Source organism: Ornithorhynchus anatinus, chromosome 3 (assembly GCF_004115215.2).
Source record: "Ornithorhynchus anatinus isolate Pmale09 chromosome 3, mOrnAna1.pri.v4, whole genome shotgun sequence".
NCBI classification, from domain to species: domain Eukaryota; kingdom Metazoa; phylum Chordata; class Mammalia; order Monotremata; family Ornithorhynchidae; genus Ornithorhynchus; species Ornithorhynchus anatinus.
The window spans coordinates 113,774,589-113,791,662 of record NC_041730.1 but is presented as its reverse complement, the minus strand read 5'-3'; the positions used below and the strand labels follow the sequence as shown (position 1 = coordinate 113,791,662).

Sequence of the window (17,074 nt, the reverse complement as noted above, 5' to 3'; positions counted from 1 at the left end):
ATGAATGAAAATCTTATTCTTTAATCATTTGCCTTGATAGACATCTAGTCCGTTGTCAGTGAGCCCCATTGCCTTCCTGGCCCTTTTGGGGCCCCGATAATAATAATAATGATGGCATTTGTTAAACACTTACTGTGTGCCAGGTACTGTACTAGCCGAAAGTACTACCTGATTGGTCTTTTCAAATAATAATAGAAGGAATGTCTTTTATTGAACACTTCCTGAAACGTCCCAAACTGAGCTTGAGAAAGTTCAACACATCTTTCCTGCCCGCCAAAAGTTTTCAATCGAACGAGCTTGTCATCTAATCTTGTCCCTCTGTTAAGGGGTGCAACTAGGATCCAGTGAGTTGGACTTGATGATTTTTTCCTTCCCAGGTTAGCAGTCACTTTCTCCTTGCTCTCTTTCAGGGAGGACAGCACTGTGTTTCTCTCTGGGCTGGGGACGCTGGGCCTTGAAATCTTCGAGCAGGTGCCCCAGCTGGAAGCGGTGGTGTTCCCTGCCGGAGGTCACTGCGGGCTGCTGGCCGGCTCTGCGGCGGCACTCAAACACCTCAACCCCCGCATATCGGTGATTGTAAGTCGCGAGGCGTCCAGGCCCTTCCTGCTCTAGCTTCTGGGTGACTACGGTTTAGTCCAGTGGCTACTAAACTGAGCGAATTTCGGAGCAGACGTGATCCCCCGGCTCATGCTCTTGGGTGTCCGTTTGGATGGAGACTTGGGTTTCTATCCTCTCGTCCTCCCTCCATCCACTCCTACGGGGTCCAAAATGGCAGGGGAGCCCAATGGACCCCATGACTGCAAGAGGAGCAGATGGGTTCTCACTGAGGCTGCCAAAGGCACTTTAGACTGGGCCCCCACCTTCTTCTCTGAGTTTTGGGAATGAACGTCTGGACTTCAAACCGGTTAGTGAGGAAAAAGCGCAGCCAGGCCGAGGGTTTTAGGGAGAAGCAGCCACTGGATAGAGCACGGGGCTGGGAGTCCGGAGGATCTGGGTTCTAATTCTGGCTCCTCCACTCGCCTATTTAAGTTTCGGCAAGTCAGTTTCTCTGTGCCTCAGTTACTTCATCTGCAAAATGGCAATTAAGATAATAATAATAATTGTGGTATTTGTTAAGTGTTTACTACGTGCCAGGCACTGTGCTAAGTGCTGGAGTAGATACAAGCAAATCGGGTTGGACACAGTCCCTGTCCCATGTGGGGCTCCCAGTCTCAAACCCCATTTTACAGATGAGCTAACTGAGGCCGAGAAGTTAAGTAATTTCCCCAGGGTCACAAAGCAGACAAGTGACGGAGGCAGGATTCAAACCCATGACCTTCTGACCCCCAAGGCCATGTTCTAATACTAATAATTGTGGTATTTGTTAAGTGTTTACTATGTGCCAGGTACTGTACTAAGCGCTGGGGTGAATACAAGCAAATTGGGTTGGACACATTTCCTGTCCCACACGGGACTCACCGTCTCAATCCCCATTTTACAGATGAGGGAACTGAGGCCCAAAGAAATGAAGTGTCTTGCCCACGATCACACAGCAGACAAGTGGCGGAGCCAGGATCAGAAGCCATGACCTTCTGACTTCAGACCCGTGCTCTATCCACTATGCCATGCTGCTTCGAAGAGACCGTGAGCATCTCCCTGTGGGACAGGGACTGAGTCCGAACTGATTAGCTCCTATCTACCCCAAACCTTAGTACGACACCTGGCACTTAGTAAGTGCTTAACAAATACCATTTTTAAAAAAACGAGCCGGGAGATTTCAAGATGCTGTGAACTCTAACCTGAACACCTCCCGGCTTCCAACTTTCTCTTTTTCCAGGGCGTTGAAGCTGAGCGTTTTCCCATCCTGCAGCAGTACCTAAAGACAGGCCATCCCATTGAGGGGCAGGCCTGCTGCAGCCACGGTTTCTACAGAGGTAGGAATTTACACCTCTCAGAGAGCCATTCTGCTACCTTGGCAGCCGGCATCGTCTTCACTTCATTATAGAGCGATTTAAGATGTAGTGAGTTGCTCTGCACACAGTAAGAGCTTATAAATACCGTTGATTGATTGATTTAATCTGATGGTTTCCCTGACTAAGCCCTCTTTTTCTTTTCCTCTACTCCCTTCTTCGTCGCCCTTACTTGCTCCCTTTATTCATCCCCCCCCCAGCCCCGCAGCCCTTATAATCTGTCATTTATTTATATTAATGTCTGTTTCCCCCTCTAGACTGTAACTGTGGGCAGGGAATGCATCTGTTGATTATTATATTATACTCTCGCAAGAGCTTCGCACAGTGCTCTGCCAACAGTAAGCGCTCCATAAATACGATTGACTAACTGTTGATTAGGATCGCCGCCTCAAGCAACGTTTATTCTTAAACCCCGACTTTCAGCCACAGTTCCCAGCTACACCCCTTTGACTCGACTAATTTACTCTTCCACCCCTAAACTCATCAACCCGGTCCTAATTCTCCCCAGCCTCGGAAGTCTATTGATTTTCTGTCTACCTAACTCGGAGAGCAGATTGCTTCACCAGGGACGCGTCTTTCCTCTCTGCAGATGTGAGCGGACCTTGCTTTGGCAACAGCACGCTGGAGTCAGCCGGGCAGTTGACGGATAGGATCGTCACTGTTTCGTAAGTGAACGGCAATTTGAAGTCACTGGGTCCTGTTCCCTCTGTGTAATTAAATGGGTTTCCTGCTGTGATTGTTCTTTCCCCTAGGGAAGAAGACATCCTGTTAGCCATGCTGAGACTGCTAGAGTATGAGAGAGCCACAGTGGACGCAGAAGGGGCCATTGGGCTGGCTGCTCTGGTGGCTGGAAAACTGCCAGAGTTAAAGGGGAGACGGTACCGAAAACCCACTGCAAACCGGGCCCAGACTTGCCGCACTTTATTTCAACCACTGTTCCTCCTCCCTGTTTTAATTTGCATCTTTCATAGCTGAGGAAAGAGTGTGCCTGAATCGCGAAACATTTTTAAAAAATGGAAAATACCAAAAATCAAGAATGCCGCGGCCTAGCCGATAGAGCGCAGGCCTGGGAGTCAGAAGGACCTGGGTTTTAATCCCAGTTCTGCCACCTGCCTGCTGTGTGACCTTGGGCAAGTCTCTGAAACGCAGTTACCGCCTCGGTAAAATGGGGGCTAAGACTGTGAGCCCCATGCGGGACATGGACTCTGTCCAGCTCGGTTAGCTTGTATCTACCAGTCGGTCAGACGGTCATATTTATTGAGCACTTATTGTGTGCAGAGCACTGTACTGAGCGCTCGGGAGAGTACAATAGAACAATATGATGGACCTTGCCCACCCGGGACTCGGTGCAGAGCCCGGTACATAGTAAACGCTTAACAAATACCACAGTTGTTATTGTCTTAGGCCGTCGAGTCGTCTCCGACCCATAGCGACGCCACGGACCCATCTCTCCCAGAACGCCCCGCCTCCGTCTGCAATCATTCCGGTAGTGTAGCCGTAGAGTTTTTAGGAGTAGTAATTAGGCTGCGCAGCAGTTTTAGGAGCAAATATGATAATGCAGTTTAGTAGGAAGAAGCCTAGAAATAACTTTCAGCCTGAGACCAGCAACCCCCAAGCCAGTAGAGGGTGACCATGTCAAGGGAAAAGTGAATTGGCTGACACGATGACTGTCTGCATTCCAGGGAGTTGAAAAGAAGCTCCGTTTTTAACCTAAAGATAGACAATTGGATGTGGAGTCCGATCCGTACGGATGTGGCCTCTTAATAATTATAAGGATAATAACTGTGGTATTTGTTAAGCGCTGACTATGTGATGAGCACTGTACTAAGTGCTGGGTAGATACAAGCTAATTAGGTTGGACAAGGTCCCTGTCCCCCATGGGGCTCACAGTCTTAATCCCCATTTTACAGATGAGGTAACGATTAGACCGTAAGCCCGTCAAAGGGCAGGGACTGTAACAGATGGAGACATTCCATGCGCTTAGTACAGTGCTCTGCACATAGTAAGCGCTCAATAAATACTATTGAATGAATGAATGAGGCCCAGAGAAGTGAAGTGACTTGCCCAGGGCCACACAGCAGACAAGTGGAAGAGCCGGGATTAGAACCCACGTCCTCTTGGCTCCCAGGCCCCGGGTCTACCCACTGGGCCACACAGCTCTTGCGTCTGAGCTTGGAGTTTAGGGAAAACTACAGAAGTCTAGAGGGTCAGAGAGACAACACCTCTTGGATCTGAGCTCGTAGTTTAGGGGAAAGCACAGAGAGAGTCAGAGAGACTTCACCAGTTTTGTACTGGAGAACCTTGGGACGGGATGGGGAAGCAGCGTGGCTCGGTGGAAAGAGCCTGGGATTCGGAGTCAGAGGTCATGGGTTCGACTCCCGGCTCTGCCACTCGTCAGCTGGGTGACTGTGGGCAAGTCACTTCACTTCTCTGGGCCTCAGTGACCTCATCTGGAAAATGGGGATTAACTGTGAGCCTCACGTGGGACGACCTGATCACCCCGTATCTACCCCAGCGCTTAGAACGGTGCTCTGCACAGAGTAAGCGCTTCACAAATACCAACGTTATTATTTAGGGACTATTTCGATAATGGCACAGGGGTTCATCTTTTCTTCAAGGGATAACGAAATAGCTTGATGCCTGTGGTGTTGGCCAGAAAAAGGCTCAGACTTCCCTGACTAAGCCCTCATTTCCTCGTCTCCAACTCCCTTCTATATTGCCCTCACACCTGGATTTGCTTCCTTTGCTCACCCCTTACTCAGCCCCACAGCACTTAGGTACATAACTGTAATTTATTTTTTTTTATTCATACATTCATGCATTCAATTATATTTTTATATACTACTGCATTATGCTCTTGGGAGAGTAGACTACAACAGTAAACAGGCTTTCCCTGCCCTCAGTCGGCTTATTTACATTGACACAGTGGATAGAGCCCGGGGTCTGGGAGTCACAAGGTCGTGGGTTCTAATCCCAGCTCTTCCCCTTGTCTGCTTGTGACCTTGGGCAAGTCACTTCACTTCTCTGGGCCTCAGTTCCCTCATCTGTAAAATGGGGATTGAGACCGTGAGCCCCCCGTGGGCCAGGGACTGTGTCCAACCCGATTTGCCTGTATGCACCCCAGAGCTTAGTACGGTGCTTGGCACGTATTAAGCGCTTAACAAATATCATCATCATTATTACTGTCAGTATTAATGCCTGTCTCCCCCTCTAGGCTGTGATTTCACTGTGAGCGGGGAATTACAATAATAGTAATGATTTCAGTATTTGTTAAGGGCTTACTACGTTCTAAGCGCTGGGGTAGATAAAAGGTGATCAGGTTGTCCCATGTGGGGCTCACGGTCTCCATCCCCATTTTACCGATGAAGTAACCGAGGCACAGAGAAGTTAAGTGGCCCGCCCAAGGTCACACAGCAGAGACGTGGCGGAGCCGAGATGAGAACCCGCATCCTCTGACTCCCAAGCCCGTGCCCTTCCCACTAGGTCACGCTGCTTTGCGTCTACCAACTCCGCTGTACTGCCCTCTCACGAGCACTTAGCACGGTGCCCTGCAAGCGATGGATAAATACGACTGATCGATCGACCGACAGGCCCGGGGAGCTTGTCCCGGCGTGAGCTTCACGTGCCGTGGGTGTTCACGGGCTGCTTCCCTCCCAGGGTGGCGGTCGCCGTGTGCAGTGCCAACCTGGAGCTGCCCCTGCTGCGGCAGTGCCTGGACCGAGCCTCGACCCTGGACGCCAGGAAGTGCAAGTTCTCCGTGCGGCTGGCCGACAGCCCCGGGGAGCTTTCCAAACTGCTGGACCTGCTTGCCCGGGAAGAAGCCAGGTAGTTGGAGGCCTCGAGGTTCGGTGGGAAAGGGATCGGGGAAAGGCCGGACCCTCCGGGGAAGCCAGAGCCTAATCCGGGAGATGCGGGATGCGCGGCGTCCTGGGAATGGACAGGTTTAGGCCGATCGATTAGCACGGAGGAACGAGAAGGGGAGAAAGCAGTGTGGTGAAGTGGGTAGACCCCGGAGCCTGGGAGTCTCACGGGTTCTAATCCCGGCTTGTCCGCTGGGTGATCTTGGGCAAGTCACTTTGATAATAATAATAATAATAATGTTGGTATTTGTTAAGCGCTTACTCTGTGCCGAGCACTGTTCTAAGCGCTGGGGTAGACACAAGGGAATCAGGTTGTCCCACGTGGGGCTCACAGTCTCAATCCCCATTTTACAGATGAGGTCACTGAGGCACCGAGAAGTTAAGTGACTCGCCCAAAGTCACACAGCTGACAAATGGCCGAGCCGGGATTCGAACCCATGACCTGTGACTCCAAAGCCCGTGCTCTTTCCACTGAGCCACGCTGCTTCTCTACTTTACTTCTCTGGGCCTCAGTTACCTCATCTGGAAAATGGAGATTGAGACTGTGAGCCCCGTGCGGGACTGTGTCCAACTCGATTTGCTTGTATCCAGCCCGGGGCTTTTAGTACAGTGCCTGGCTCATAGTAAGCGGCTTAACAAATAGCCTCCCGGCCCTTACGTTCACTCATTCAATAGTATTTACTGAGCGCTTACTGGGTGCAGAGCACTGTACAGAGCGCTCGGAATGTACCAGTCGGCAACGGATAGAGACGGTCCCTGCCCTTTGACGGCCTTACGGTCTTCATATCCATCTGTAATTATAATCCCTGTAGACTGCAGAGAACGTGTTTATGGTCATATCGTACCCTCCCAAGTGCTTAGTGTGGTGCTCTGCATACAATAAGTGCTCAGTAAATACAATCGAATGAATGAAAAATCTATTTGAATGTCTTTCCCGACCCTCCAACCCTCCACCGTAAGCTCCTTGTTTGATAGAGATCGTGTTTACCAACTCTATTATGTTGTCCTCTCCCAAGCACTTAGCACAGTGCTTTGCACTCAGTAGACTTTCAGTAATTACCCATATTACCATTAGGTTCTAAACCCAGCTCCCTCACTTGTCTGCTCTCTGACCTCGGGCAAGTAATAATTTGGTATTTGTTAAGCGCTTACTATGTGCCGAGCACCGTTCTAAGCGCTGGGTAGATACAAGGTAGTTAGGTTGCCCCACGTGGGGCTCACAGTCTTAATCCCCATTTTGCAGATGAGGTAACAGAGGCACAGAGAAGTGAAGTGACTTGCCCCAAGTCACACAGCCGATAAGTGACAGAGCTGGGATCGGAACCCACCCCCTCTGACTCCCAAGCCTGTGCTCTTTCCATTAAGCCACTCTGCTTCTCCTGTCCCTTCACTTCCCTGGGCCTCAGTTACCTCATCTGTAAAATGGGGATCGAGACCGTGAGCCCCACACGGGACAGGAGCCTGGGTCCAACTCGATTTGCTTGTATCCTCACCACCGCTTAGTACAGTGCCTGGAACATAGGAAGCGCTTAACAAACGCCATCATTATTATTATTTCTGATAGGATTGATCGAAAGGACCAAACTCCAGCAGCGGTGACTATGAGTCGGTGGAAAAGATAGCATTCTTAGTGGAAGGATCAGGATTGAAGAGAAGGAAGAGTATTGGATCATTTCAAACTTACAGAAGTCAGAAATAAGATCACTTGGAGATTTTGGAGGCTGACGGAGCCACGACAAAAGTTCTCCCTTAAGGGACATCATTTTATGTTTTCCCCACCCCGTAAAAAATCTCAGGATTTTGGGGGAATCTGTGAGTACAGGATTTTTTTTCATCTCTTTTGGGTATTCGCACTCCCCTGTTGCACTTATGCACGTGGTCTTGGCACTCTGTTGCCTCCTCCTACCTGTAATCTATTTTAACTCCGTCTACCCCCATTAGGTTTCTTGAGGGCAGGGGTCGTGGTCTACAAACTCTATTGTATCGTACTCTCCCAGGCGCTGGGTACAGTGCTCCGGACGCAGTAGTCTATCGATGAATAATCGATCGATCGTATTTATTGAGCGCTTACTGGGTGTGGAGCACTGTACTAAGTGCTCGGAGAGCACAATATAACAATATCAAGCAATGAATGTGTATATTAAGCACTTACTGTGTGCAGAGCACTGTATTAAGCGCTTAGAGCAGTGCCCGGTGCTTAGAACAGTGCTCGGCACATAGTAAGCGCTTAACAAATACCAACATTATTAAGCCCTTGGGAGAGTACAATACAACAGAATTAGCGGATATGTTCCCTGCCCCTAAAAAGCTTACAGTCTAGAGTGACTATTCATTGTACTTTCCAGGTTTTTAGTCCAGTGCCCTGCACACAGTAAGCGCTCAATAAATACGACTGAATGAATTCATCCGATTGTTCCAACGTATTTACTGAGCGCCTACTGTGTGCAGTAAGTCCTTGGAAAATACAATTCAGCAATAAGGAGAGACAAACTCTGCCCAGACTGGGCTTACAGTCTATAAGACAACGACTAGGATACTAGACTATTCTAAAATATTCAGTCTAGAATACAACTGATTGATTGGCTGATCCCGTTACCAAAATGCTGATCCCTTTTCTCAGGCCCACAGTGCAACTGGAATCGGAGTCCTGAAAACGGGGATGGGGAGTTCAAAAGAGCGCTAGACTTTTGCCCACATATACTTCACGGGCATAGAACTCTAAACTGGCTGGCCACGATAATAATGATCATCACGGTATTTGTCATACGCCTATTACGTGCCAGGCACCGTACCGAGCACTGGGGTGGATACGAGGTAATCGGGTTGGAAACGGCCTCTGTCCAGCCTGGGGCTCACAGTCTCGATTCCCACCTTACAGATGAGGTAACTGAGGCCCAGAGACGTGAAGAGATTTGCCCAAGGTGACAGAGCAGACAGAGGGCAGAGGCGGGATTGGAGCCCATGACCTTCTGGCTCCCGGGCATGGGCTCCATCCACTACCCCATGCCGCGATCAGTCAGCGGGACAGATGCGGATGGGACTGTTGGCCCCGCTGACGCCATCGTGGGCGGGATGGCTCTGGATTGGCTCGAGCGCGGAGAGGTCAATCAGTCCACCGGCTGCCCAGTTTGGAGGGAAGCCCTGTGGCTAGGCGGCTGGAGTCAACGGTAGCCGTGCGGGAGGGTGAGGACCCCAGCTCCCAGCACCTCCCCCTGACTTTCGATTTGTCTCAGGTTGTTGGACCTCCAACAGGAACGTGCATTTGTGACCTCTGAGCTTTTCACTACCAAGGTAAGAAGCTGCCCCACTGCCTCCGGGGCTGGACCCTCGAACGCCCTCCGTCCTCACCTCCGCCAAACCCATTCTCTTCCCCTCTTCAAAACCCTACTTAAAGCTCACCTCCTCCAAGAGGCCTTCCCAGACGGAGCTCCCCTTTTCCCTCTGCTCCCTCTGCTCCCCCTCTATCCCCCCTTCACCTCTCCTCAGCTAAGCCCTCTTTTTCCCCCTTGCCCTCTGCTCCTCCCCCTCTCCCTTCCCCTCCCCTCGGCACCGTACTCGTCCGCTCAACTGTATATATCTTCATCACCCTATTTATTTTGTTAATGAGACGTACATCGCCTTGCTTCTATTTATTTGCTATTGTTTCAATGAGATGTTCGTCCCCTCGATTCTATTTATCGCTATTGTTCTCGTCCGTCCGTCTCCCCCGATTAGACCGTGAACCCGTCAGAGGGCAGGGACCGTCTCTACCTGTTACCGATGTGTCCATTCCAAGCGCTTGGTACAGTGCTCTGCACGTAGTAAGTGCTCAATAAATACTATCGATTAATTGGTCTATTCTATTTACCCGTGACTGGTCACAGCATCTGTACCGCGTGGCTTGGTGGACAGAGCGTGGCCTTGGGCGTCAGAGGTCGTGAGTTCTAATCCCGGCCCCGCCACTTGGCAGCTGTGTGACTTTGGGCAAAAGCAAATGGGGATTAAGACTGTGAGCCCCACGTGGGACCACCTAATAACCTTGTATCTACCCCAGTGCTTAGAACAGTGCTTGGCACATAGTAAGTGCTTAACAAATACCATTAGTATTATTATTATTATTATTACCCAGTGTTTAATCTGCCCTCATGCCAGGCCAATTTCCTGTTGGGAAATTTAATAATCAGGGAAAATTTTAAGGAGAGGAACCACGGCTATTTCCTGCCACTATTCCCACAAAGCCTTGGAGCTCCTTCCTGTAGACTGTAAACTCGCTATTGGCAGAGAATGTGCCTGCCAAATCGGTTGTCTTGTATTCTCCCGAGCGTTTCGCACGTAGCAAGCACTCCGTAAATGCCAACGACTGAATGATTCCTGATTTAGTACGGACCCAAATCTCTCAGACCCGATCACGCTTCTCCTGAGTGCTGAGGCGCCGGGAGGTGACCCAGAGCTCTATCCATTCGGGCCAAGGCAGAGCCCAGCTGCTGGCCGTACTTCTCTCCTGAAGGACTCCGAAAATATTTATAGACACGGCCTCCTCAACCGCGTCCTTGCCCTGAGTTGAAGCAGAGAAAGGACAGCATCTCCCCATTTCGAGAGGAGGGAGGCCCAGCGGATCTAACGGTCCCCAACCAGACACCCGGAAAGTCCCTGACAGAACCTGGAACAGGGACAAGTGTCCTAGTCCCCACCCAAGCCTCGCCAAGTGAGGGAATATCTTCTTCAGGGAAAGTTGGTTTCGGGAACGCTTGGAAGTTCTCCCAATGTCCAGCCATTTAATAGCTCTACTATGGGTTTTTTTTTAATCCAAAAAAAGAAATTCAGCTTTTCCAAGGTCTTGCCAGGGTTTATTTCAAGAACTTTCATCCTCTTCCCAGTTTCTCCAAGATTTTCAAAACCACAAGGCCATATATAGCCACTGAAGGATGAAAAGCCCTCTGTTGTTTAAACATGGCAGATTTCCCCCAGTGGTTTATCTGATAATAATAAGAGTGGTATCTATTAAGTGACTACTCAGTGCCGAGCACTGGTTTAGAAGCCGTGCAGTCAGATTAGACCCAGTCCCTAACCTACATGGGGCTCACAGGCTAATGGCGGGGGCCAGCGTGGGTTTTTAATTCCCATTTCATCAATGTGGGAACTGAGAAACAGAGAAGATGAGTGACTTCATTTCCGGAATCCACCCCTTTCTCTCGATTTGAACTGCCTCCATGTTGGTCCAGAGACTTGTCCTATCCCAGCTTCACTGCATCAGATTTCTCCCGGATCTCTCAGTCCCTCCCCTCTTCAATCCATCCGGAAAATGGTTCACTCCAATAAGTCACTCTGTCTCCCTAAATGCACCAGTGACTGCCTCTTTGCCAAATCCACCGGCCTCTACTCTATCCTAGTCCCCCTTGACTTCTCAGCTGCCTTTGACACTCTACACCACCCCCTTCTCTTGAAAATAATAATAACTGTGGTATCCGTTGAGCGCTAACTATGTGCCAGACACTGTAATAACAATAATGCTGGTATTTGTTAAGCCGTTACTATGTGCGGAGCGCCGTTCTAAGCGCTGGGGTAGATACAGGGGAAGGAGGTTGTCCCACGTGAGGCTCCCAGTCTTCATCCCCATTTTACAGATGAGGGAACTGAGGCACAGAGAAGTAAAGTGACTTGCCCACAGTCACACGGCCGACAGCTGGCAGAGCTGGGATTCGAACCCATGACCTCTGGCTCCCAAGCCCGGGCTCTTCCCACTGCTTCTCAACTAAGCACTGGGGTGGATACCAGCAAATCGGGTTGGACACAGTCCCTGTCCCACATGGGGATCACGGTCTCAATCCTCATTTTACTGAAGAAGTAACTGAGGCCCAGAGAAGTGAAGTGACTTGCCCAACACTCACACAGCAGACAAGTGGCAGAGAAGGGATTAGAACCCACGAAAACGTTATCTGTCCTTAGAGAAGCAGCGCGGCTCAGCGGAAAGAGCCCGGGCTTGGGAGTCAGGGGTCATGAGTTCGAATCCCGGCTCTGCCACTCGTCAGCTGGGTGACTTTGGGCAAGTCACTTCACTTCTCTGTTACCTCATCTGTAAAATGGGGATTAACTGTGAGCCTCACTTGGGACGACCCAATTACGCCGTATCTACCCCAGCGCTTAGAGCAGTGCTCGGCACATAGTAAGCGCTTAACAAATACCAATTTTTTTTTTTTTTTAATACTGGCAGAGTTCTCTATTGGTTCTCCTCTTTATCTCTCCGGCCGCTCCTTTTTGGTCTAGGGAGTAAGAGTGTTGAGCTTGGTGCAAAGTGTGGCGTCGAGGGCGTCGGCTCGTGTGTCCGGGGAAGGTAGTTTGGGTATGGAGACCAAATGGAACGTGGCATATTGGAAATCTCTGGGGAGGAGCAGGATAGATTTGCTGGGAATGGTCGTGTGGGAGAGACAGCAGATGAGGAGGTTGTGGTCTGATGGAGGAATTTCAGAGTTGGTGAGGGTACAGGTTCATTCATTCATTCAATAGTATTTATTGAGCGCTTACTATGCGCAGAGCACTGTACTAAGCGCTTGGAGTGGACAGATCGGTAACAGATGGAGACGGTCCCTGCCCTTTGACGGGCTTACGGTCTAATCCGGCGACTAGAGATGGCAAATTCAGGTGTGTGTTCAAGTCGATGAGTGTGCGATGAGTATGTCGAGCAGGAGGTCAGTGGAGTTGAGGAGTGAGAGGAAGCGGACGGTGGCGGGTTCGCCGGGGCCACCCACGTGGATATCGAAGTCACCGGGAATCAGGGTGAGAAAGGGAGCAAAAGTTGAAGGAGGAGTCTGGAGATGCGGTAGATGACCGTGACAAGTAATTGGAGCAGGTGGAAGAGGTGGATGATATAATAATTAGGGTATTTTTTAAGCGCTTACTATGTGCCAAGCACTGTTCTGAGCACTGGGGTAGATACAGGGTCATCAAGTTGGACACAGTCCCTGTCCCACACGGGGCTCACACTCTTAATCCTCATTTTACTGATGAGGTAACTGAGGCACAGAGAAGTGAAGTGATTAGCCCAAGGTCAAAAGCAGACAAGTGGCAAAGCCGGGATTAGAACCCACATCCTCTGACTCCCAAGACCGTGATCTTGCCACTAGGCCATGCTGCTTCTCAGCGTGATATGACTCAGATGACTGGTCCAGATACTTGTATCCCAGGCTGACTACTGAATCAGCCTCTTCGCTGGTCTCCCTCAGCCTCTCCACTCTACAGTGCATCCTTCACTCATGATTTATGCAGCAGAGTGAAGGACGGTTTATGCAGCATTTTCTAAAACGGCACTCTGTACACATCTCTCCACTTCTCAAAAAACCTCCAGTAGTTGCCCATTCCCCACCCCATCATCCAGAAACTCCTGACCGTTGACTTCAAAGTACCCCATCAGCTCCCCCTCTCCTAACTATAATAATAATAATAATGTTGGTATTTGTTAAGCGCTTCCTATGTGCAGAGCACTGTTCTAAGCGCTGGGGTAGATACAGGGTCATCAGGTCACAGTCTTAATCCCCATTTTACAGATGAGGGAACAGAGGCCCAGAGCAGTTGTGACTTTCCCACAGTCAGCTGACAAGTGGCAGAGCTGGGATTCGAACCCATGACCTCCGACTCCCAAGCCTGGGCTCTTTCCACTGAGCCACTCTGCTTCTCCTATCCACTTTCTCCCACTACACCCCAGCTCACCACCTTCATTCCCCTCAAGCCCTCCCCCTCAGCATGCCTAACCCTTGTCCCTCCCACTGCTGACCTCTGGCTCATGCCTTCGCCCTGCCTGGAACTCCCATTTCAAATCTGACAGACCACAGATCTCCCTAATATTAATAATAATAACGTTGGTATTTGTTAGGCGCTTATTATGTGCAGAACACTGTTCTAAGCTCTGGGGGAATCAGGTTGTCCCACGCGGGGCTCCCAGTCTCCACCCCCATGTTACAGATGAGGGAACTGAGGCCCAGAGAAGTCAAGTGACTTGCCCACAGTCACACAGCTGACAAGTGCCGGAGCTGGGATTCGAACCCATGACCTCTGACTCCCAAGCCCGTGGTCTTTCCACTGAGCCCCGCTGCTTCTCTACCTTCAGAGTCCTTCTGAAATCACACCTTCTCCAAGAGGTCTTCCCTAATTAATTTCTCATCTGCCCAGATTATGTCCCCTATAACCACCACTTCAACGCTTCTTCGCCACCTCTGCACCTGTTGATTTCACCCTCCTGTACCACTTAGATATGTATCCCTCTTACCTTTAGTAAGTATTGATTTAGAAACGTATCCCCCTTTCCGTCTTCCTCCCGTTTTTAATGCCTGTTTCTCGTGCTAGAGTTGAAACCCTTTGAGAACAGAGGCCGTGTTTTCTACCGCTTTGTAGAGTCCCGAGGGCTTCCTATTGGTTCTCTGCCACATTAGGCCCTCAATAAATATTATTAATTGATTGAACGATGGGTCGATTGTCACCGCCACCTTAGGGATTGGTAGGTTCCGGCCTTACTGGAAGAGTCGAGTACCTCATTTTGGCATTTGCTTTATCCAACCAGAAATGCTTGTCAATCGATTTTCGGCCTTTCTCTTATCGATGGAGGCTCATCTTTCCGGGCAGATTATAAATTGAAGAAGATTATGATTAGGGAAGCAGAATGGGCTAAAGGAAAGAGCAAGGGTCTAGGAGTCAGAGGATCCGGGTTCTAATTCCGGCTCTGCCGCTTGTCTGTTGTATATGACCTCGGGCAAGCCACTTAACTCCTCTGTGCCTCAGTTTTCTCAACTGTAAACTCTGTGCCTCAGTCTCCTCAACTGTAAAAATGGGGATTCAATACTTATTTAATAATAAAAACGCTATTTGCTAAGTGCTTAGTAGGTGCCTAGTTGGGGTAGATACAAGGTAATCAGGTTGTCCCACGTGGGGCTCACAGTCTTAATCCCCATTTTACAGATGAGGTAACTGAGGCCCAGAGAAGTTAAGTGGCTTGTCCAAGGTCACACAGCAGACAAGTGGTGGAGCCAGAATGCGAGGCCACGTCCTCTGACTCCCAAGCCCGTGTTCTCTCCACTAAGCCACACTTTCCACTAAGTTCTCCCTCCTACGTAGACAGGAACTGGGTCCAACCTGATTGATCTTTATCTACCCCAGCTCTAAGAACAATGCTTGACACATGGTAAGTGCTTAACTAAACCCAAGAAAAAAAAAAAAATGAAACAAAACCGAACAAAAAACCTTTACAACTTCATTGGGACTGACTAAAACAGAGACTCCACTTCACAATATGCAAGCCGAGATAGACTAAGGGAAAGTTTTGCAGTTGAAAGAATAAAAGTTAAAAGCAGATTGTAACTGTTTTCCAAGTGACAGTGTTTTGGACCAAAATGCACTAAACATTCCTGGTTTTCAGCAGCTGTCATCATGACCTTCAAATAGTAAGTACCCAGGAACACAGGGGGCTGTGCCAAAGGGGTGGTAGAAATAAGTCAAACAGATAATAATAATATTCATTCATTCAATAGTATTTATTGAGCGCTTACTATGTGCAGAGCACTGTACTAAGCGCTTGGGATGAACAAGTCGGCAACAGATAGAGACAGTCCCTGCCGTTTGACGGGCTTACGGTCTAATCGGGGGAGACGGACAGACGAGAACAATGGCACTAAACAGCGTCAAGGGGAAGAACATCTCGTAAAAACCGATGGCGACTAAATAGAATCAAGACGATGTACAATTCATTAACAAAATAAATAGGGTAACGAAAATATATACAGTCGAGCGGACGAGTACGGTGCTGTGGGGATGGGAAGGGAGAGGTGGAGGAGCAGAGGGAAAAGGGGAAAATGAGGCTTTAGCTGCGGAGAGGTAAAGGGGGGATGGCAGAGGGAGTAGAGGGGGAAGAGGAGCTCAGTCTGGGAAGGCCTCTCGGAGGAGGTGATTTTTAAGTAAGGTTTTGAAGAGGGAAAGAGAATCAGTTTGGCGGAGGTGAGGAGGGAGGGCGTTCCAGGACCGCGGGAGGACGTGACCCAGGGGTCGACGGCGGGATAGGCGAGACCGAGGGACGGCGAGGAGGTGGGCGGCAGAGGAGCGGAGCGTGTGGGGTGGGCGGTAGAAAGAGAGAAGGGAGGAGAGGTAGGAAGGGGCGAGGGGATGGAGAGCCTCGAAGCCTAGAGTGAGGAGTTTTTGTTCGGAGCGGAGGTCGATAGGCAACCACTGGAGTTGTTTAAGAAGGGGAGTGACATGCCCAGATCGTTTCTGCGGGAAGATGAGCCGGGCAGCGGAGTGAAGAATAGACCGGAGCGGGGCGAGAGAGGAGGAAGGGAGGTCAGAGAGAAGGCCGACACAGTAGTCTAGCCGGGATATAACGAGAGCCCGTAACAGTAAGGTAGCCGTTTGGGTGGAGAGGAAAGGGCGGATCTTGGCGATATTGTAGAGGTGAAACCGGCAGGTCTTGGTAACGGATAGGATGCGTGGGGTGAACGAGAGGGACGAGTCAAGGATGACACCGAGATCGCGGGCCTGCGGGATGGGAAGGATGGTCGTGCCATCCACGGTGATGGAGAAGTCTGGGAGCGGACCGGGCTTGGGAGGGAAGATGAGGAGCTCAGTCTTGCTCATGTTGAGTTTTAGGTGGCGGGCCGACATCCAGGTGGAGACGTCCCGGAGGCGGGAGGAGATGCGAGCCCGAAGGGAGGGGGAGAGGACAGGGGCGGAGATGTAGATCTGCGTGTCATCTGCGTAGAGATGGTAGTCGAAGCCGTGAGAGCGGATGAGTTCACCGAGGGAGTGAGTGTAAATGGAGAACAGAAGAGGGCCGAGAACTGACCCTTGAGGAACTCCAACAGTTAAAGGATGGGAGGGGGAGGAGGCTCCGGCGTAGGAGACCGAGAATGATCGGCCGGAGAGGTGAGAGGGGAACCGGGAGAGGACAGAGTCCGTGAAGCCGAGGTGAGATAAGGTATGGAGGAGGAGGGGATGGTCGACAGTGTCAAAGGCAGCAGAGAGGTCGAGGAGGATCAGAATGGAGTAGGAGCCATTGGATTTAATAATTAATTAATTAATTAATAATTAATAATAATGTGGGTATTTATTAAGCGCTTACTATGTGCCGAGCGCTGTTCTAAGCGCTGGGGGAGACACAAGGGAATCAGGTTGTCCCACGTAGGGCTCACAGTCTTCATCCCCATTTTACAGATGCGGTAACTGAGGCACAGAGAAGTTAAGTGACTTGCCCAAAGTCATACAGCTGACAAGTGGCGGAGCAGGGATTCGAACTCATGGCCTCTGACTCCA

General features: G+C 50.2%; 1 protein-coding gene across 3 annotated transcripts in view; it reads left to right on the top strand.

The window, feature by feature from the left end:
- Positions 1 to 17,074, top strand: part of LOC103166789 (L-threonine ammonia-lyase-like) — a 42,189-nt gene that overhangs the window by 20,310 nt on the left and 4,805 nt on the right. For 2 of the 3 annotated variants that reach the window (XM_029060096.2, XM_029060094.1), the window contains exons 6-11: positions 411 to 576; positions 1,817 to 1,913; positions 2,539 to 2,614; positions 2,702 to 2,827; positions 5,607 to 5,774; positions 9,043 to 9,100. In XM_029060096.2, the coding sequence (XP_028915929.1) occupies positions 411 to 576; positions 1,817 to 1,913; positions 2,539 to 2,614; positions 2,702 to 2,827; positions 5,607 to 5,774; positions 9,043 to 9,100 (691 nt within the window). Of the gene's footprint in view, positions 1 to 410; positions 577 to 1,816; positions 1,914 to 2,538; positions 2,615 to 2,701; positions 2,828 to 5,606; positions 5,837 to 9,042; positions 9,101 to 17,074 lie in introns of those variants that run through there. The other variant, XM_029060100.1, reaches the window with a different exon arrangement.